The 23399-nt window shown below is 37.8% G+C and overlaps 1 protein-coding gene across 1 annotated transcript in view; it reads left to right on the top strand.

Annotated features, from left to right (window-relative positions):
- The window catches only part of EFHC2 (EF-hand domain containing 2), a 231943-nt gene extending 211722 nt beyond the window's left edge, over window positions 1-20221 (top strand). Inside the window, exons 13-14 of the mRNA XM_045860517.1 lie at window positions 6646-6751; window positions 19928-20221. Coding sequence (XP_045716473.1) covers window positions 6646-6751; window positions 19928-20029 — 208 coding nt within the window. The 3' untranslated portion in view covers window positions 20030-20221. The remainder of the gene's footprint in view (window positions 1-6645; window positions 6752-19927) is intronic.
- Window positions 20222-23399: the final 3178 nt, after the last annotated feature.

Genomic DNA, 23399 nt, shown 5'->3' with positions numbered 1-23399 from the left:
ATTATAGTTGTTCTTTCTGGATGCTGTTAGGCTCTTCTGTTTATTCCTGGTGCTCTGCATAGGGCTTTATGGTGTGTGTTTGTGTGTGTGTGTGTGTGTGTGTGTGTGTGTGTGTGTGTAGATTCACTGTGTCTTGAGACTCTACCTTTTGGTTCTGATAAATTGTCCATTAATTTTTAATAATATCCTCTCCTCCATTTTCATTTTTCTTTTGTGAGAACTCCTATCATTAAAATTTTGAATATCCTGAATTGAGATCTTTTCTCTCCCCAATTTCCTGTTGTCACTATGGTGTACTTACTAAGGGATCTCCTCAACTTTATATTCTACCCCTTTTACTGCATCCATTGAGTGCTATCATATATTTGATTCCAAGAGCACATTTTTGTCTGAATTTCCTTTTTTTGTAATCTTCTGTTCTTTTTTAATGAATGTAATGTCTTCTCATCTCATATCTTTTCCTCTGCTACCTGAATTGTCTTTGTTTCTCTGATTCCCCTTTTTTCTCTGTTGTTGTTTTGGCTTCTTTCCTTAATGTTGGAAGGTTTTTGGGTTGGACCTTGTTGATTGGTAGGTGTCACTTGCATGAGTCATCTCATAGCCCTTATTTTCATTAGGTAATCACCAGAAACTGGAATCTGGAGATCTTTCTGGGACCATTTAAAGTACTAAAAGAAGAATCCTAGTTTTTCGTGCTGAGTAGGAGATGGGAAAAGGAGGAGAATTTAAGTATGGCCACCGGTGTTCTGGAAATAGGAAAGGGGAAGGATGGGGGCTGAGAGGACCCAGTTCAACATATAATGCTATCCCTCTGCCCTTCATTATGCTTCATCTTCCCAAGACTGAAGCTTCTTTAGTTGAATTTCTCTGGAGAACAAGACTCACTTCCCTACAAAGAGTACTGTGTAGAGGAAAAGATGCTTGGTCTCCAGCTGCTCTAGCTTTATTTATGCTTTCAAACAGTCCTTGTTTTCAGCCTTATCTCTGCTTTCATTGGCATCCAGAATCTGTAATTGCTGAACCTCTCAATTTTGTGGGCCACATTGGCTAATCTCTAAGCACTGGTTGCCTCTACCATAGACATTTAGAGTTCAGCTTCCCTTCCTCAGCTCTGCCAGGTTGGATACCAATCCCCGGTTTGCTTTATTGTGGATTTTTGCATCTGTCTTTGTCATTGTGGGTTATTACTTATTTTTATTTCTTTGATGTCATTTTGGTGAGATTTTTGTGGAAAGGGAGATAAATATTTGTGATTATGGTGGGGAAAATTCAGTGATGCTATCAGTTTAACTAAAGATTAAGCTTTCATGTAAAACACTGAATTTTAAAATGTAAATAAAATAAAATTTTATTTAAAAATTATTTGTGATCAATCCATCATGATTTACTGCAACTCTATTTACTGCCCAAGAGCAAAGAATTCTTCCAAGAAACATTGGCTAGTTTTATCCCTTTTAATTGAAACAGTCTTTGTTCTTTTCTCCCTTGTTCCTTTTGGGGGGATTTCCATATCCATGGAGATTCTGTAAGACAGAACTGAAGAGAAAAACGTGGAATATTATACCACATAAGCTCAACTCTTCCCTGAGGCCTAGCTCTGCAACTTTGGAAAGATTAAATCTTTCAAACATTTTTCCTCAGAAAGATTTTATACATTAGGTCTGAGCTGTATACACTTTCATTTACAGCTTTTGATCCTTCCTGAACATCATTTTATTTGAGAACACCTTCCCCAAATATCATTTGAAATGGATAAATAGTTAGATGCATTTAGTCTGATGTATCATAATTTGGGCAGGGAAGACAGTTGGGGGCCTAGGAGTAACAGGTAAGCATGAGTAAATATCAGAGTTATTGTTAATAAGGTCTGATAATAGGACCTTCCAGTGGTGGCTTCCATAATTTTTTTATTTTATTTTATTATTTTATTTTATTGCATCTTTTTATTATTTATTACTTTTATTTTTATTTTTAAAAGATTTTATTTATTTATTTTTAGAGATGGAAGGGAGAGAGAAAGAAAGAGAGAGAGAAATATCAATGTGCGGTTGCTGGGGGCCATGGCCTGCAACCCAGGCATGTGCCCTGACTGGGAATCGTACCTGCGATGCTTTGGTTCGCAGCCCATGCTCAATCTTATTTTATTTTTTAAATTATTTTATTGTTGTTCAATTACAGTTATCTGCATTTTCTCCCCACCACTCCCCTGCACCCCAGCCAAACCCATCTCCCTCCCTTGCTTCCACCCTCCCCCTTGGTTTTGTCCATGTGTCATTTATAGTAGTTCCTGAATACCCTTCTCCCCATTGTCCCTTCCCCCCTCCCCTCTGGTAACTGTCCGATTGTTCTTAATTTCAATGTCTCTGGTTATATTTTGTTTGCTTTTTTCTTTTATTGATTATGTTCCAGTTAAAGGAGAGATCACATAGTATTTGTCTCTCACTGCCTGGTTTATTTCACTTAGCATAATGTTCTCCAGTTCCATCCATGCTGTCCCAAAGGGTATAAGCTCCTTCTTTCTCTCTGCTGTGTAGAATTCCATTGTGTAAATGCACCATAGTCTTTTGATCCACTCATTTGCTTCCAGCACTTGGCTATTATAAATTGTGCTGCTATTAAAATTGAGGTGCATAAGTTCTTTTGGATTAGTGTTTCAGGGCTCTTAGGGTATAATCCCATCAGTGGATTTGCTGGATCAAAAGGAAATTCCATTTTTAGTTTTCTGAGGAAATGCCATACTGTTTTCAACAATGGCTGCACCAGTCTGCAATCCCAACTTTTCTCCGCATCCTCTCCAACACTTGTTTGTTGATTTGTTTTTGATGGCCATTCTGACTGGTGTGAAATGGTATGTCATTGTGGTTTTAATTTGCATCTCTCTGATGGCTAGTGATGCTGAGCATCTTTCCATATGTCTCTGGGTCCTCTGTATGTCCTCCTTGGAGAAGTGTCTCTTCAGGTCCTTTGTCCATTTTTTAATTGGGTTTTCTGACTTCCTGGAGGGGAGTCATGTGAGTTCTTTATATATTTTGGAGATCAAACCCTTGTTCAAGGTATCATTGGCAAATATGTTTTCCCATATAGTTGGTTCTCTTTTCATTTTAATGCTGTTTTCTTTAGCCATGCAGAAGCTTTTTAATTTAATGAGGTCTCATTTGTGTTTCCTTTATGTCCCTTGCTTTAGGGGACATATCAGTGAAGATGTTGCTGTGTGGAATATCTGAGATTTTCCTGCGAATGTTTTCCTCTAGGACTTTTATGGTGTCACGGCTTATATTTAAGTCTTTTATTCACCTTGAATTTATTTTTGTGTATGGTTTAAAGAATTTTTTTGAAAGTTCAATGCCATCATCCAGGGAAAATGCAGATTCAGGCATGAGGACTCAGATAATAAGAACTTCAGGAAGACCTTCTGGAGGAAGCAAACTTTTACTTGAGACTTTCTAGACAAATGGACCATAAAGTGCCAATGTCTCCAGTGCCTTGCATTTCTGGAAATAATTTTGGTATGTTTATAGAACAAGAAGACTATACATTATGTGGAACATTGTGAAGAGGGAGAGAGTTTTCAGATGAAATCAGAGAGGGCAGCAGTAGCCAGATTATGTAGGCCCTTAGAAGCCCTGTTAAGAAGTTCAGCTTGTGTTCTAAGTGGATTGGAAAGCAGTTGGAGAGTTGCAATCAAGGAAGTCATTGATGCAATCTGTATTTTAGAAAGATCATTCTGGTGGAGGATGGTCTGCAGCAAGGTAAGAGTGGAAACAGCAAGGTCAATATATGAAGCTATTGCTGTAATCCAGGTGAAAAATGATGGTGGCTTGGAATTTGTGAATGGTACAGGAGACAGGGAAGAGCTTTGTGGTAGAACCCACAGCAGTGGTTAGTGGATTGTATAAGAGGGGGAAGTTTGGTGTGATCCTAGATCTGTATGGTTGTCTCTTGACTGGTTCCCAAATTACTGAGATATTATACTTCTGAAATCTCTAGGATTAAATAAGTGCCTCCTGTAATTAATGTAATAGGAATTTATTGATAATTAAATCCTGTACAGTAAGAACAGATAGAGAAGCATATTGTATTGGTGATCTCATCCTGTCTCCCAGTCTGGTGGCTTTAAATACCATCTATATGCTAATGACTCCCATATTTCTATCTTCAACTTGAACTTCCTTCCTCAACTTCAGACTCATATACCCACATGCTCACTTCCCATAAAAATGTAACATATCTGAAGACAAACCCCTAATATTTTCTCCCAATCTGTAGCCCTTGCAGTCTTTCCTATCTCAGCGCAGCTCTATTTTTTTTCAGTTCTTCAAGCAAAATCCTTGGAGTTGTCCTTAGTCTATTCTCTCCCACTCTCGTACACACTATGCAAAATCTTTCAGGAAATCCTACAGTCAAAATATATTCCAAATTGACCACTTCTCACTGTTCTCCGCTGCCACCAGCATCATTTAAGCTGCCACTATTTCTCATCTGTATTACTGCAAAAGAATATTAATTGCTCGTGTCTCTTTGGCCTTGCTCCTACATTCTGTTTTCAATATATCATCCAGAGTGATCTTTAGAAAATAGAACTTAGATCCCATTACAGCTCTGTACAATGTGCTCCAGTGGTTCTTAGTTTTCCTCAGTAGAAAGTCAAAGGTCCTTCATGATCTCATTCTCTGACCTCAGCTCCTAATCAGAGTATTAGGGCATACTTTTCTTAAAAGGCTCCAAACAAAGGAAGGTTTCTTACAAAACATCTTTAATTGATTGAGTTTTAGTTCTTCTCCCAAAACATATACAAAATAAAAGACATAATGGTCCTTCATTTTGGCTACAAATATTTCCATAAACAGAGCATGTTCTTTCAAGGAGTTAAAATGACAAGTGAAATTAGCCAAAATTCACAGGATAGACAGTGGTAGGGGGCAGCATATTGGAATTGTATCCCAGAATCCTTGGCCAAAGAAAATGTACACTAAAGTATTACCGAATTCCCTTTCCCCTCTTCTGATCATTCTGTTTATTCTATCTTGTTTAGATTGATGAGTCTATATGACATCTTGTAACATTTCATTTATTGCTGCTAATTTTTATTAGTTTATAAATATGAACTACTATTTTCTTAATATTTTGAGAAAAAGAGAAATCTTTTGACTGATTATAAGTATGTTATTTTCCTACTTTTATCATCACTTAGTTTTCTTATAATTATCCTTTGTTCATCCTTTCAGTAGTAACTTGTGTACCTCACTTGCTGCTTGGGAGGGCATGTTGAGTTGTATATTCTGAGAGAAATGCAGAAGCCTGGGGCAGGGCTCATGGAACAATGCATTAGTGACCACATTTGTCTTTTCCTTCAAAATATGGTGTTACATGGTCAGTATATATTTAGCTTTAAAAATTGGTATAATGTGGTCAAATTTGGAATAAGTGATATTTGAGGTATAACACAAAGAAATACTTTGTGTTTAGGTCATTATAGCAATTGTGTTGACATTACTGGGTCTTAATGGCTAAAACGTAAGGATGAATTCATGCCAATGTCCATAATTAAGAAATAGTAGTCAAATAGATTCACTATTTTTGACCTATAGTTTTATGGTACAGTATAATTATTTTTTAAATGAAAATGGGCATATTTTTTTCTGATTATAAACTTAAAACTATTCAAATGATACAGGAAAGTTTAAAGGAAAAACAAAAATTATATTCTCTCGTCAGAGATAACTATTCTTAATACTTCAATGTATTGTTACTAGATTTTTTCAATGCCTTTTTATATAAGTATAAACCTAAAATGAGAACATAAGTCTACATGCTATTTTACTTTATAACCTCATTTCTGCTCAACAACATATTACAAACATATTTTTATGACAGAATATATGGATCTAAATAACCCCTTTTAAAGGCTACATAATAAATGAGGGATCCTCAACCTCCAGGCCAGGTTGTGGACTGGTACCAATCTGGACCTTTCAGGAAATGAATCTCACAGTAGGAGGAGAGCTTGACTGTAATGCACTTGAATCACCCTGAAACCATCACTCCGAGTTCCCCATCTGTGCAAAGCTTGTCTTCTATGAAACTGGTCCCTGCTGCCAAAAAGGTTGGTGACCACTGTAATAAATGATAAAGATGCCTTTTGTTTTTCTTAAAAATATACTAGGCAAAATGAATCCATTTTGCCTTAAAGATTTAAAAGCCATCTTTATCATTTATTACAGTGATTAAAAGGTATGCAATTTAAGAACTATAAGGACATTTTCTTTTACTGACACATACTATCAAACATTTTTAACTAAAAAGACCTTCAAACATTATTAGCAAAATATAACAATAGTTTTAGTTACTGAATAAACTAATTTCTTTCTGTAGCAACTGCACCAAATATTTATTGAAAATTTTCTAAGTGCCAGCATTGATCTAGGTACTGAGGATACTTTGGTGAATTAGGTGTGTGAGATCTCTGCTCACAATGAGTTTATGTTCTGAAGGGTTGGAAACAGATAATCAACTAATAATAAATAAGAAAAATATCAGATATTAAAGCATCCCTGATATTATATTTTCATGGTAGCATTTAAACTGACATTTTGGTCCTGAATTCTGCAGATTGAATCAAATCATATGCTATAATTATATTTTCAGGTTTGAAGACAGTGAAAAACAAGTCAATTATGAGTCATTTTTCTCTGCCCTGAACTGGAGAACAAATCGATTGCCCGAATTAATAAAAGTATCACCCTTGAAAGAGGTAAAATTAACAACTATTTTAAAAAGCAGCTGTGGTACCTTTCTTGCATTTTTAATATTATTTATCTTAAAGTTATTTTTTCATGTAAAGTATGAACATCAGTGCTTTTGGAAAGAGCACTTATGTATTTCTGGGTATTTGTGTTAAAGGCTAAGTCACTTTCCATGCTGAGTGAACATCTGTTCTATAAGAGCATGTCTTTTCTTATGTAGCTGAATTTTTTTAACCTCGGTCACATCCAATTACATAGAAGATAGGATAATAGGTTACAGTTATAAATAGGTAAAACATTGTTATCAAGGGATTCTGGTAACATCATCATGAACCACAAGAGCAAATTTCAAATGGTGAATATGTTAATTCCCCAGTGTATCTGTGGCTGTGCACACAGGTTTGTCTTGGTCAAACAATACAGTATGGGGATGCACATTTCACAGTGGAGCCATATTTAAAATAAAATCTTAGAAGAAAAATGCTTTGTTAGGGAAAACAAAGTTCATGTGATCAGATGGTGCTCTCAACATTGTGGAATTGTCTGAATTCTCTAAGATCTCTTTGGACCAATTGTCTTTAAGGAGTGGGTGGGTGGGTGATGGTTTGTTTATATTTTAACATGCTCCAGAAATTGATTTTCTTGGGAAAGTCCCTTGATAAAGCAAATGTCATGTCCAATACTCCCAGAAAGGAGTCCTTTATTCCTCCTGATCTCTGCTGACCAGCTCATTCTGGCCTGAACTGGTCTAGTGCCCCTGGGTAGTTCCCTCAGGCATGCAGCTACTCTGGAGTGTCAGGCAGCCTTAGAACTTCCAGATGATTGGGAAACAGTGGTGGCCTTTGGAGTCAAACAGAACTGGGGGTGAATTCTGGCTCCATCACTTTCTTAACTTGCTCATTTATAAATTTTATTCTCAGACAAACATGATTAAGTATCCACTCTCATCAAGTTCTATGCTCTGTGCTGGGCATAGGAATCCTAGGATGTAGGTATTTTAGCATTCCCATTTTAGAGATGAGGAAGTTAGAGAAACAGCAAGGGTCCAATAGAGTAGAAGTTTAACTCAGATCTGTTTGCCCGCAAATAAAAAATAAAAAATCTTTCAAGTATGTAAGATCTGTCCAGAAGGTATCCAACTATGTACTAGGAAAAATAGAGACATTTATTGAAGAAGATACAAGAAACACTATATATAGGACAATGATGCCTCAGTCCTCTTAAAAGTAGACACTTTGGGACCTCACACAGTTCTCCCAGTTGCCATCAACTGCACCATGATATTTTCCTAAATCTCATCGATCATCTGAAATCTCTTCCCTGTCAAAGGTGATTTTAGTTTTGGGAAAAGCCAGAATCTGGGCTCTAGAGGGGCTGAGTCACCTGGGTGATTTGATATTTTGCCAAAAAACTGCACGAAATGTGATGCATGAGTAGGTACATTGTTGTGATGAAGCTGCCAATCACCAGTTGCACATAGCTGCAGCCTTCTGAATCATCTGAATAGTTTCTGCAGAAGAATGTTCAAGCTTAACACAAAAGTTGATGCAGATTTGTTGCTCTAATCACTCAGTCATTTTGAATGTGATGGCTACACAGTACACACACTCATTCAACAGTATCTACTACTCCCACTGACTAGTAATGTGAAGTTGTCTTTGTTTGCACATGCACATTCCAGTCCACTCTCCTTGGCTACCAGGTTACATCAGTGTTGCACAAACTATTCTCATTATGTTAACATTGGCCGGACTTTTTCTGAACAGACCTCATAATTGTTATCAAATACATTGGATTTAATTACCTAAAATCCAATACACCATCACAAAAAAATTAATGCTGTCATTTGGTATCCTTTTAATTTTTATCCATGTAAATATTTAATTTTTACATAGAAAAATGATAGATGGAGTTTATATCCTACCTTTCATTTAATGTTACAGTATTCTGTTTTAGCTATCATCCATTTGTCCCATTAGGACTTTTCTCCAATCCCTCTATTCTTGCTCTGAATCCCAGCCAGCTGACCTTTGTGGACTGCATCAGAAGGGCTTGAGTCCTCTTGCTTCTAGTTGGGTTGGCTAATGGAATGCAACAGCAGGAGAGTGGAGGGTGGCAGGAGAAAGAAATCATTTCCCTCCCTGCCAGTGACAATAGATTGACTTCCTCCCCCTACTAAGGTCCATAGTGCCTCTCTGGAGATTCTCTACTTATAGCTTCCCACTCCAAGTTCTGATAACTATCCTTATGTGGCCCCTTCAGCCACAGGTGGTGGTAATGACAGTCTGCTGCTACAATCCCTGAGGGGTGGAGGATCTCCTATTGGTTTCTCTAGAAACTTCCAACAATTTTGTGGATAGTCATTTTATTTAACTCTTCTTAACTGCACAGTTCAAGTAAGTCCTCTATTTCCCATGGGATCCTAAATGATACAAGTACTTATTTTTGCTAGTTAGCAACTGCCTTTGTTGTTATTTTCCTTACTTTCTACTTCTCTCCTTTTTCTTTCTACCCAATCTACCACCCAAATGTTTACGTGTATGTTGGGGGTTTCATCATCAATAGTACTAAGATATAAACGATACCACATGCATTTTATCTACAGTGTGTTTTTCTTACTGAATAGTAAATCATGGGAAATTTCTCTAGTATGTATAGACCTAAGCCATTCTTTAACAGGTATAGTATGGATATAGAATAATTTATTCATCTATTTCTGTTTGATAGATATTCAAGTTATTTCTACATTTTTGCCTCTGAAAAGATATGGTGTCTTATTACTTTAATTTTTATTTTCCTCATTTTGATTCAATTTGAATGAAATTTAATTATTTTTTAGTACTACAACCCACAGTAAGAAAGACATTTGTTCATAGAAACCCAGCATGCACATATGTAGTGGAACAAAAGGTTTATGAAACTATACTATTCTACCTACATGTAATACAGTATGATTTTTCCTTTCTCTCATCCTTTCTTTATCTCTTTCTTTTCTTTTCCCTCTTCTCCTCCCCTTCTTTCTCTTTTGAATGTAATTCATGACCCATTAAATTGATTTAAGAACCCACAAAATGATCTCCATCCATACTGGGAGAGGAGTAACTGTGTGGGAAGCTCAGAAAGCCACTCTCCTTTTAACCACCCCTCCCTCATTTCATCTCTTACCTACTCTGTCAACAGTGAACAGTGAATGAGCCTTGGAGTTCAGGGTGCTTTAGGGAGGCAGGTAGAGAAGAAAGTCTGGAACATGAATCTGAGTTCAAATCCTTAGGTTAATGATTGACTAACTGGGTGGAGTATGTGCAAATTACTCAACCTTTTAGGTTTTTCCATCTCAAAAATGGAGATAAGACTAGTACTTCTATCAGAGTGGTTGTGAGGATCGAGTCTATACATGTAAGACACTTATCACAATACCTGTTCCATAGTAAGGGCTTAAATGTTAGCTATTATTTTTATTTTTTATAAAATGGAGATGTCTTACTTCCTCAAGTCAGGGGGGTGGGCCTTTAACATTCAACTTCCAAGACTAAAATCAGTGATTCTCTCCATAAAGATAAGAGTTAGAACACATACAGAATAGAAATGTTACATTGGAAAGGGCCTGTTCTTCAGCAGTAGGCTCTTTTAGTTGTTACTCATTTGCGTGAGACCTTTACTTTTAGGCTCTCTTATCAGTTTTGCTGATCAAGCACAAACTGCTTGAGTCTGAGGAGGACATTTGAAAAGGGTCATTTCTTTTCATCCAGTTAAAGAGAAAAAGAACATAAGTATAAAATGGTACCTAATCAGTTTAACCAATAACAAGGACTTAACTAGATTCCAGAGTCTGCAACACTCTGGTACTCATAAGTCTGTTGCCGTTTCTTAAAGGAAAGATAGCTTGAGAATGTTACCAGTGGGCCTATAAGCCCACATGAAAATATTTAATTTGAATAGGCTGAGCATAATATTGCATAGTTCATACAGTAGAATCAGTAGTGAAAAGTATAGTATCTCCTGAACCATGTAAAGTGTGCTTCAGTGTTAGTCTAATTACCTGAAATACTCTGGGTCAGAGCCTTTCACAGGTTGGGTTCTCCAGGAAGCAGATAGAGTCTAATGTGCAGAAAGTTTATTTGAGAGCGTCCTTGGGATCAGTACCTGTGAAAGAGAGAGGAAGGACACACGAATAGGCTTTTGCCTACTTCTCTTTTTGGACAAGTTGAGATGTAATGCAGGCTCAAACATAGCCTTCCAGCCCACAGGGAGCTCTGGAACTTAAATGACCTTCAGAGGTGTCCTGAGTTGGGCCATAATGGCCTGTTTTTTATTCCTGTAAGTTGGTTTAAGAAGAGGTATGACCTTGGACAATATAGTTCTTTGCACCTGAGACAGCTCTGCAGCAGAAGCAATCTCTGAAGGAGACTCCTAGAAGCTGGGCCAAGTCCTTCCTCAAGGGAATTATGGGTGGTACATCACAGCATGGCAACCAACCACTCTTGAAGCCCTTGTTAATTGTCCTTGGTACCAATGGGCTCTTGGCATTGTGGCACAATCTCTTTATCATCCCTGCTCCTCAGTTATTGTCTAATCTTGCAGCTGTGGCAGGAACTGACAGGGGAGTGATTATGCCAAAAGAAACCATGGAGGAGTTGGACCAGATATGTAGGTCCATGAGACCCATTTGGACAGAGAAAATCTCTCACTTAGAGCTTTGCTGATCACCAAGATCTGGGGAGTCTGCCATAGCCAAAAAGTCACATGTGGGACTTTAGGACAAGATCCACGAGGTTTTGAAAGTCACCCAATCCAGAGTGTGATGTGATGAGATTAAAGTTCTGTTGAGAACAAGCCTGCTGAGCTCCTGTGTGGAGGCCAGGGACTGGGCAACTGCATGTGTTCTTTATTATATGAGTTGGTCAGGCTGGCTCTGCCTGAATTTCCAGAGATGCCATGAATAGCTCTCTAGAAGTTACTGGCACCAGCCACCACTTAGAACTTGGATGTCTTTACTCTTGGGCTTTATAGTATCCTCAAGATCTTATCCCTGAACTCAGGATCTTACTGAGAAATGAAACAAGACTTCTTGGCTGATGGTGGTTAAGCAGGCCTAGGTACTAGATTCAGCACCAATTCTGTTTGCATCAGCATTAATGGATGGGATGGGTGATAAGAGTGGGGATTTGGGACACCTTCCTGTGTGGCTTGATTAATTGAAGTGAATGATGTGAGCAGGTAGGGGCCAAAAGAGAGGAGTAGGTCCACAGGCATCAGCCAACCAAAGGCTAACATGAGATTGGAAGGACAGGGCATCAGGGATTTCCAGCAGGTGTCTCTCAAAAACATGGAGCAAAGTGGTGGAGAATCCTGAATTTAGCATTATTCAACAATCAGAAGGAGCTAGTCAGCAAGCTTGAACCAAGCCTTCAGCCCTGTTCAGGGGACAGAATAGGCTAAGTCACTATACCACTGAAGTTCCATCAAGAAATACACAGCACACTCAAAGGGATCAGGAATATGGATTTAATTAAGAGACTAATGACAGAGGAGTGGGTAGGGCTAAGAGAACCAGTCAGCACAGTGGAGCACTGAGGGACTAGCGAGGCTGGGAAGGCTTTACCATCACTAGGTCTGGAGAAGCAGAGGTGGATGGGTGGTATTACTGAAACCCAGTGGAAGAAGGAGCTAGAGCAATAGTAGGAGGTAGAGCATTGTAACCACTGCCAAACCATGGCCAGGCAGGGAGGGAATAGGGGAAGTGGAATCAATACCCTGATCTCTTGCTGCTTCCCACAGGCTGGATCCACCCAGAAGTCAGTGAACAAGGAAGCCTAGGAAATGATGCAGTCCATAGGGTTTGCCTCTCAGGGCAGGGAGCTCAGTGAAAATGGCAGGGTAGAAAATGGATCTTGATGAGAAAATGGAGAATGACCCAGTGTAATCTGTTACCAATAATAAAGACTTGGGCTTAGGTAAACAAGTCCCACAGCCAAGGTATAAGGCCAGGTCCAGACTAACTAACAGCTTTTGACTTGGCCTGCTGGGTGTCAGGACTGGTCCCCAGGCTCAGATGGGGCTCCCCCACCTGTAATGGTTAGGTGATCTCAGCTAACAAGACTGGATCCAACAATAAGCAAGCAAACTGTACAAATAGGACTGTAATTGTAGCTGGCCCAACTTTCATTAGTCCTGCTGCCCTTTGGTGAGAGGTTTTCCTACATGGGTGCATGTAAGTTGTCACCCATCATGACTATTGACCATGGCGGCATATAGCCTGGATTCTCAGGAGCCCCCTTGGCTAGGTGCCGCCACAGCAGCCCATGGTGAGCCATTGGGACTGTAACTTAACTCTCATTATGTGACTATCTATGGTCTCAGCATGTTGTCCTGGCACTGTCACAGCTCAGATACACCCTTTCTATTCCATTGTTCTTGCTCACAGATGGTAGCTGTAAAACTGGCAAAATAGGCTCAACTGTTTAGAGCCAGTCTGGTTTATCTCAGGAGTCATATTATAAAAAATAACACTAAATTGGTTCTCATACAAACTTTATAACTTATACTGGATGACTAGCATCTAATCTTTGAATGTTTCTGAGAAAAATTGGATGTGACTTCATTTTTGAGCACTGGAACTGCAGAAGCATTAGCAAATGGCTCTAAAGCTCTTATGTCAAAACAGGATGATATATAGCCTTGTCAGCAGGGAGTAGGGGGCAGTTGGGTGCACCTTGGGATACATTTTTGGGAACCCCACTTATTGAGTATCTCCTTTTGGTATTTAGAGGGTAGAATGCCCTATGACATTTGATTGTCCCAACAATCTTGTGAGAATGTGCCACTCCCAATTTATAGATAAGAATCTGAGACTCAAAAGCATTCCTAAAGGTAAGGACTATATAATTAGGGGCTAGTGCCAATACTTTAATAAACAGTTATTTCTAATATTTGAGGTTGAATTTAACAGTTGAAATAAAATATTATTAATTCTCACTAGATTAAAAAAATAACTGGTGACACTGATTACCTAACAAAAGCAATAAACTTAGGAAATGATACCACTGGAATCCACTTGGATTTAAAACGTTGGATGATGTCTATTTGAATCATATGTATGTCTATCACTAAAGCTGAAACAAAATCCATGAATCCTTGGAAACTTTAGTTGCCTTGTAATGCAGTTTTTAGAAAAGTTTTCTTGCTTAGGAGCTGCAGCTGTGTTTTAGCTACACTCTGTTGAAGCTTTAACTGAGGCAGAGAGAAGCAACTGTGAAATACTGTCATTACAGTAAAGACAGAAATGTATAGAATACAATAATCTACAGGCCCATCAGTGCTGTTGCAAAAAGTAAGATTTCCTTTTTTATGGCCAAGTAGTAGTCCACTGTGTATATGTACCACAGCTTTTTATCCACTCATCTACTGATGGGCACTTGGGCTATTTCCAGATCTTGGCTATTGTAAATCATGTTTCAATGAACATAGGAATACATATATTCTTTTGAACTAGTGTTTTGGTTTTCTTCAGATATATTCCAAAAAGTAGGATTGCTGGGTCAAAAGCCAGTTCCATTTTTAATTTTTTTGAGGAAACTTCATTTTGCTAAGTGAAATAAGCCAGTTAGAGAAAAGCAAATGCCATTAAGATCTCACTTATCTGTGGAATCTAATGAACAAAATGGAAACAGAGACATGGATACATGGAACACACTGACAGTTGTCAGAAGGGAGGAGGGTTGAGGAGGATGAGTGAAAAAAGGTAAAGGGTTTAAGCAAAAAAAAGGTATATATAACACATAGACACAAACAACAGTGTGGTGATAGCCAGAGGGAAAGTTGGGTGGGGGTAGGTGAAGGCGCGCAAAGTTGGGGAAAATCGGGATGGAAAGAGACTTCATTGTGGGACGATGGCCACACGATGCAGTGTGTAGATGATGTTTTGATGAGTTGTACACTTGAAACCTATGTGGTTTTGTGAACCAGTGTCACTCCAATAATTTTTTTAAGGTAATGTATAGGAATATAAGCAAATCTCCTGGCCTGACATATGAGCTTTTCCTTATGTCATCAGAATGCTCTTGATTATCTTGACAAGTATTTGTGAATTATCTTTCCAAAATTAATTTTAACTTGATTTACTGAAATTTTACTGTTTTTATGATTTTTTCAACTTTGATTATTTCTAAGGTCATGTCAATCTATTACAAGGAAGAATATCTGATAAAACCACAATTTTAATTCCATACACACTACTGGACTTTTCTACAAATTCATAGTCTCTGTAGAAACATCCTTTTTTGAAGGAGTGGAAGTTAGTAGCAGAGTAAAATCATTAACATGACTCTATCAATCTTACATTTGAGAGGAATAAAAATAACCTTGTTTCAGTGAAGCATGAAATGTAATTGGCTCCCAATCTTTTCCCCTCATGCAGCTGGTGGTCAGTACTAGAGTAGAAAATTTTAAACTAGAAGGAGACATAATCCAATTAAATTTCCTTTTAAAAATGTCAAAGTAAATAAATCTAGGGCCCATGAACTCACTCACAGCTTTGCTATTCTCACTGGGAACCTGCTAGTTACTGGGTTTCCATCCAGTGCCATCTTTGCTTTCCATTTCAAGGGCATGTGATTTTACAGATTGGCAGCTATATTCTTTCACCATTGATGAACCAGTAATCTATTACCAACTTGTTTGACATCTTAAGTAACTCTAGTGACAGCCAGCTTGGAAGATGTTATGGGCCCCTCTTGCAGACAATGATTTCCAGGCATTTTAGAGTCATAATTTTACACTGTGGTTGAATTTCACTCTGTACTTCATAGTTATTCCTTCCATAAAATGCTATGTGGCACATATACTTTATGCTTCCTACTAAATAGGATCTTTTTTTTTTAATTTGGGCACTGTCTCTTGAGTTATCTAGAAATCGCATTGGAAACTCTGGATCCATTCATAATTTATCAGGACATTGCTTTGTTCCAAGCTGTGCTTTGAATTTCATAGACTTTTATTAGTTTTGATAAATGTAAAATTGCATAATGCCTTTGTTTGACTTCCTCTAGAAGCTAACTTGGAGACAACGATTGGAATATAAATAGTTTTGGGGGGAAGTGAAAGGAGCACTAGTAAGGGAGTGAGGAAGTGAGAAATGGAAGAAAAAGAGCTTATGGGGCATATTATTAAACCAGTAACAAATGTGGATGACTGGAGCTAAAGTCCTTGAAATGCACAGGGATCCATAGCTGACAGGTCCCATCCAAAGAGCAAAGGAACTGAGGTATTCATCCATCAACTCCCATCAGTCATGATTTGAGGGCTGTTCTTGAAGTGGGAGGAAAGAATTAATTCCTAGGCACTTGTGACTAGGGCAGCCAAAGTGGGCACCAGAGGCCAAAGAAAAGCACTCAAGCAAAGGAATGCAGGTGCTGGTGGTTGGAAATCAGACTTGTGTGAGCCAAGTGGGGTGTGAGAGGGTGAGGGGATCAGGAAGGGCACTGGCAGAGCCTGACACACAAAGATATTTAAGACTCCAACAAGCACCATTGTGGGGGCTGCTTTCAGAAGCACAAGCACACTCATCCTCATTTTGAAGGGGGAGGGATGAACTACTGTGGTTGAGCTGTCCTGTTGTAAAATCACCATGCAATTATTTCCACTTAAAATTCACATGCAGTGCTGGGAATACAATATAAGGTGGAGTTTTCTTTGCATTTGTAGTGTAGGATGAGTAAAAGGTCAATGAAGACAAAGGATGTTTTAACTCACTGTGCAGATTGTCATAAATAGTCTGTAATGTTTGGAACATTTGTGGATTTATTAGAACAATTAAGCAGTGACAGTATGGAGGTTTCTCATGTCACCAAAGATCTATTTAAAGATCTATTGATTTTGCAAAGAGATTGACCATGTGATTCCTTTAGATGAACCCAATTACAGGCAAAAATATGAAGAGCTATCTTTTCCCTCTACTTTATTGATCTCTCTCCAAGTTTCATAAGTTTTACCTTCTGCTTCCTACCCTCCTTTGGATCCCAATTTGATTCTTGTTAGTTCATTTAAACCAGTAATTTGGAAATCTCCCTAAAATTGAGAGTTGGCTACCATTCTGGTACCAGTTCCAATGTGTGGGTGTTTTTCCCATACCAAGCAATTCTCGACACCAGCTGGGTGTCCTACAATTCAACTCAATTTTGATACTATCTACCCAGAGACAGCCTTAGATTCTACAGGTTAGTGCCTTAGCCCTAACTTTCCCACAAGACTGCCTCTGCCCCACTTGAGACATCATTTGCATGTCCAGGTTGTCACCTGTGCTTCTTACCAACTGGCTGTAGAGGTTTCCATGACTCCTTCCTTGGATTTGATTAATTTGCTAGAGTGGCTCATAGAATGCAGAGAAACATTTTACTTACTAGATTACTGGTTTGGAACAGCCAGAAGGACGAAATGCATAGGGCAAGGTATGGAGAAAGGGTGAGAAGTTCCATGCCCTCTCCAGAAAGGCCAATCTCTCCAAATCTCCATGTGTTTACCAACCCAGAAGCTTGGAGGTTACTGAAATAATAGGACTTCAACACATCTTTTTTTTTTTTTGAGAGGACATAATTCAACAGATAACACTACCACTTTCTTTTATGACCACTTCAAACCAGTCACCTTCCAGGTATTGTGTATGTTCTACTGTAGCAAAATCTTTCAGATGTGGCTCTTATCCATCCCAGCTTCAGCTGCCCTGGTTGTAATACAGTCATCTCTCCACAGGATTATTGCAGTAACCTCCATAGTGATTTTACTCATTCATTTCATTCTTCATATTTCCAATGAATTATGTAATTAATTTCTAATCAGGTTTTTCTGGCTGAGACTCACTAGTGCCTTTCCTTAACCACAGCATAAAGAATAAAGTAGCACAAAAGCCCCCTAATTTGGCCCTATCTTTTCCTTCGAACTGCCTTTCTTGCCTCTTTGTACTGTGTCCCAAACCACACTGGGCTACCTACCCTTTCTCAAAAATCTATTTTTATGTCTCTAAACTTTTGCTTATGCTGTTTCCTATGCTTGGAACAGCTTTCATCTCTTTAATGCCCTAATGAACTGCTCTTCATTCCATAAAGCCCAAGGGAAACATCAGTTAATTAGGTTACTTCCACAATTCCATCCCATAGAATCAATGAGTCCTTACTTATGTTTCTATGATATTTTATGACTTTGGATACTAATTTAGCTTTAGACAACATATAGCACCTCTTATATAAAATAGTTAACTTTGAAAATAGAAATATAAGCAGACACAGTATGGGCTTCCACACCTCCCTGTTGATATTAATATGAATTGACCATTGCAGCATAAATAAAAAGTAGGTATGAGGTCTGTCCAGAAGGTATCCATCCATATCATATGAAAAATAGAAACATTTATTGAAGAAGATACAAGATACAAGAAACATTATACATAGGACGATGACATCTCAGTCCCCTTCAAAGTGGGCACCTTGGGACCACACATAGTTCTCCCAGGACCCTTCAGCTGCCCTGTCATAGTTTCCTGAATCTTATGGAGGATCTGAAATCTCTTCCCTTTCAAAGGTGATTTTAGTTTTGGGAAAAGTCAAGAGTTGCAGTGCACCAAATCTGGGCTGTAGTGGGGCTGAGTCACCTGGGTGATTTGATGTTTCACCAAAAAACTGCATGAGACGGTGAGGCATAAGCAGGCGTGTTGTTCTGATGAGGCTGCCAATCAGCAGTTGCCCATAGCTGCGGCCTTCTGATTTATTCAAATAGTTTCTGTGGAGGAATGTTCGAGCTTAATGCAAAATTTGATGCAGATTCATAGCTCTACTCAGTCATTTTGAATGTGACAGCCACACAGTACATACACTCCCTCAACAGCATCTACCACCCCCACTGACTCGTACAGTGAAGTCATCATTGTTCACACAGGCGTATTCCAATCCACTCTCCTTGGCTACCAGGTTACATTGATGTTGTGCAAATAATTTTTGTTATATTAACCATGGCTGGACTTTTTCTGGACAGACCTCATATGGACATATGGGCATGTATATAGATTTTATATATAAGATGTTTTGAAATCCCTTGACACATGTTTATTACTTATATAATTTTATTGCAACCTACCTCATAAAATTAATTCTTAGCCCTGATGGGGTGGTTCAGTTGGTTGGAGCATCGTCCTATACACCAAAAAGTTGTGGATTTGATTCCTGGTCAGGGCACATACCTAGGTTGTGGGTTTGATACCTGGTTGGGGTGCATACAGGAGGCAACTGATCGATGTTTCTCTCTCACATCAATGTTTTTCTCTCTCTCTAAAATCAATAAAAACATATCTTCAGGTGAGGATTAAAAATAAAAAAAATCATATTTATTTTTAATCCTCTCTAGAGTGAAGGTATTTTCTGAAATTAGAAAATATATGTACACATATGCATCATACATATGTCTAAAGTATATGTGTGTATATTTTTATACTACATATATATGAAGTGCATATAAAGTAACTTATCCCCAAGAGCATTGTGAATGATCCAGTCCTTACCATTGTTGGAAGAAACAGTAACCAAGCAGCCAATATAGCCAGCAGTTTGGATTTTTTAAAAACTGAGTTCTTAATGAAGCATAGGAGAAGCTATCACTGCAATAATGCGGCATAACAAACAGTCCCACCCCTAAATTTGAGTGGTTTGCAATAACACACAATTATTTTTCTTCTCCATGGGCCTGTAGGTCAGCTGGGTTTGTTCCACCTGTGTCATTCTGACCAGCAGCCTCATGATCCCTCCTCTTCTCATGCCTATGGCAGAGGCATAGGAGACCAACCCAAATCATGCCAGCAGATTAAGGCCTCTGGTACATCTGCTAACATTGCATAGGCCAGATCCAGTCAGGTGGCTGAGACCATAACAAAGGGAGAGGAAAATCAACTCCATGGAAGGTGCTGTAAAGTCACATCTCATAGACAATGGGTATATAATTCTAATACAGGAAGGGATGAAGAATCAAGCATAAGAACCCAGGGTACCACAAAGACATTGTAATACAAAAGTGGGCTACAGAAATGTTTGCTTTGAAAATAAACTATTTGCTAAGAGTTTATATAACAAGATAATACAATTATTGTTGCATTTACAAAATTGTACTTTAAGATGTGGTTTTAATTATATCCACTTTTTTTCTAGAGATGTGAAGATGTATGGATTGGTATGCCATCACCTATTCCTTCGAAATACGTTAACTATTTAAAATTTTTAAAGGATGTGTATGGCTTACAGGTAGAGTAACCATGCCAATTTTGCTCAACTCCCTTTGGCTTCCTGTTCTAATTTTGCCAAGTTTATTTCAGTGGATGTAATCTCATTAAAAACAAAAAAGAATCAAGGTTTATATTGAATTGAAATCCATAGGCTATAATTAATCCCTTTTTGTCATTTTAATGTTTTTCAGAACATCATATTATATTGTGATATACAAGTACTTAAAAATGTCATTTAGCCCTGGCTGGTGTGGCTCAGTGGGTTGAGTGCCAGCCTGTGAACCAAAGGGTCTCCAGTTCTATTCCCAATCAGAGCACATGCCTGGGTTGCAGGCCAGGTCCCCAGTGGGGGTCTCATGAGAGGCAACCACACATTGATGTTTCTCTCCCTCTCTTTCTCCCTCCTTTCCCTTCTGTCTAAAAATAAAATAAAATCCTTTAAAAAAGTTTTAAAAAGTCATTTAAGGCAACATCAAACATTTTAATTATATGTATGATTTATTAATACCAAAGCATCTTATGGTAATTTTGTAAACAACATAATATGTTTTATTACAACACATAAAGAAAATGACTTTTGACAGCCATACATGACAACATAAAATCAAATTATATTAGAGCAGTAAGTTATGATTCTATTAAATATTTCTGAAATCTTTTTAACACATTTGTTACCTATATAATTATACTTTGTAACAACCCATCATATCAAAATAACCCTTAAACTGCTACAGGAAAGGTATTTATTTTCTGAAATTAGCAAAGCTGTGAGAAGAAAAGGATTGCCCCCTCCCTACAACACACTTATGGGTGTGTACAAATTTGGGAGAGAAATTGAAATGTGCAGTATTTATATTTTAATGCCCTTCTTATATCTAAAGTTAGCTTGGTAATTTAGGAGTATATGCATGTGTATATAATACATTTTGGTATCATGTATTATGTCTAAAATATTTAGGGATGTGAGTGCTAAAGATTTTGAAAGACTTTTCTTTCGTTCATTCTCTACACACATACCTCCTACCCCAGAGGTTTAAATATTCTAAGACTATGACATTTCCCTCCTGCATTTCTCTAGTTCGATTTGTATTTTTCTTCTAGGCCTATATAAGTCTCAAAAGAACTTTTGTCACATAGTATATATTTGATTAACATTCATAATCATGGACCTCTGGGAATTAATTCAGAGAAGTTTGTCCCAATCTACCCCATTCTTCAATTTTGGGTGCCCTGTATCATATATCAAGTCACTAGGTGTTCTCAGAGACAATGGAAGCCTATGGAGAAAGGTCTTTGACATTTACCTTTCAGGGACTGCTCTGAGAAGAGGAGGAGGAACTGATGATAGCTCAGGGCCGTTCTAGCTCATGATTCTTTCACTTCACATTTGAGCTTCTTGCTTAGAAATGAGCTGGCTTCTTGGCACTCAGACACATACCGACTTGCTCAACAAAAGTGGCTGTTTCAGTTTTTAAAATTGAAGTTAATCAATAAACTATTTCTATATCTAAACCTAGGATTATTCTACATGTGCCATTGCTAGAATAGGTGCCATGGGACTTTCCAATAAACTAGAATACCCAATTTATATATTAGAAACATTTACCCACAAAATCTAATTTTGACTACTTCATTTTTGTCCCAGCATTTTTAAAAAATACAGCTGACAGTGCCAAGCCATTTTTTCTCTTTAAGATTTTTCATTCCCCAGAAAACAAGCTTTTATAAGGATGACACTTTTCCTGGAACTTTTAAGGCTGACATATTTATCACTTACCTATTCAACTCTTCAGTCAGTTGTCTTTCCCTCAAGATTTTAAATATATAGATACTTTAGCCCTTGTAGGGGCTTGTAAAATAATTCATTTGAGAAGTAGGAGGAGAAAAGAAAAGGAAGCAAACCAATGATATGCTCCTGAATTTGTAGGGTGACAATTGTGTATTCTGTTGCATAGATCTGTGTGTCACTGCTCTGGTTATTTGAATTTCAAGCCTGCAATTAGCAATTAAATGGCCACTATAGGAATCATGCTGATAAACATGATACACTGCGGCTATACAGACACTTTAAATAATTATTCTTTTTATAATTAAGCCATATACAGATTTAAAATTTAGAGATAATAGCCCCATTAGCAAAGTTTATGATCCAATAAACAGCTCCCACTAGTTAATAAATGCTAAAGCCATAAAAACAAAGACTACTCATGTAATAGAATTTCTGTGCTGCCCTCTTTTGCTGGTGGTCTCAAGGCACTGAAGAGAAATGCTATCTTAGGAAAAACTTATATTCTCATCATGTAAATACCAATGAATTGTCCTATAATCCATCTGGAAATCTCCCAGCAACCCCCTCACCCTTGATCCCAGGTGGTCCCAAAATGCTGATGAATTCTGCTTAGGTTTCAAGCAATAGATAACTGGTTTTCAGCACAAATAAATCCTGCCACTCAAAAATTTGGGGGAGGTGGAGAAGATTGCTGGAATTTCTGTCTTATCTCTTTCCTCTGACAAAGAGAAATCCCAACTATTGTCATTGTTCTGGGGTACTACTTCTTTTTTCCTTTTTTTTTCCTTTTTTAAAGTTTTACAACCTTTGTATATACTTATATTTTTAGCTCCTAACATTTTCTCAGTTTAATGGAAATGCAAGTGCTGCCTGTTGGATGTCTCTGTGAGTTGAAGGTTAACATAGCCAAATCTTTTGTGTTAAGAACAAATTGTTTTTTAGTATTCCTGGAACCATGGGAATGATTGATAAAGTCATTTGAAAGCCCAAATCAAATAATCTTTTCATTAAGAAACTGATTAAAACCTGTTGAAGTTCACATTAAATGGTTTGCTGAGTCATTTTTGTAAAGTATGGGTGTTGTCGGCAGATGACTAATTTCCAATGTTTAATTACCTCCCCCCCCTTTTTAACCTAACAATTTGAACTATTTGGACCTGTTTGAGATGTAATGTGGATGAGTCTATGGATTGATTTAGTGCTTACTGAAATAGTTAAAATTAGACAGTAGAAAGGAGATGAAGAGCACTGTACCTTTCAACTATTAGAATAGTTTAAATATTTTTCCTACTTTATGTATTAACTTTGATCCAATTAATGTTAAACTTAACATTATTGGTCTTTTTTTTGTATGCTATGCTATTCAAAATTTGGTTATTTAGGGTTACAGGTATAACTGAACAGAAAAAGAGTCTGTCCTGCCAGTGCACAGCAGAGCCAGACACTGGGCACTGAGAATTACAGTGGAGAAATTGGAGCCACTTAATTGCTAGGACATGCAAGGAGAATGGGAAAGGTATTGCTCAAATACCTGAAGTCTCTGATGGCTTACAATTGGAGGGTTTTAAGGAGTTAAGAGGACCAGGTATGTACAAGTGCTTGTGATGTA

This window comes from Phyllostomus hastatus, unplaced genomic scaffold, assembly GCF_019186645.2.
Source record: "Phyllostomus hastatus isolate PE091 unplaced genomic scaffold, TTU_PhHast_1.1 phas_scaffold_200, whole genome shotgun sequence".
Lineage (NCBI taxonomy): Eukaryota > Metazoa > Chordata > Mammalia > Chiroptera > Phyllostomidae > Phyllostomus > Phyllostomus hastatus.
This window is presented reverse-complemented; position numbering and strand designations above follow the sequence as displayed.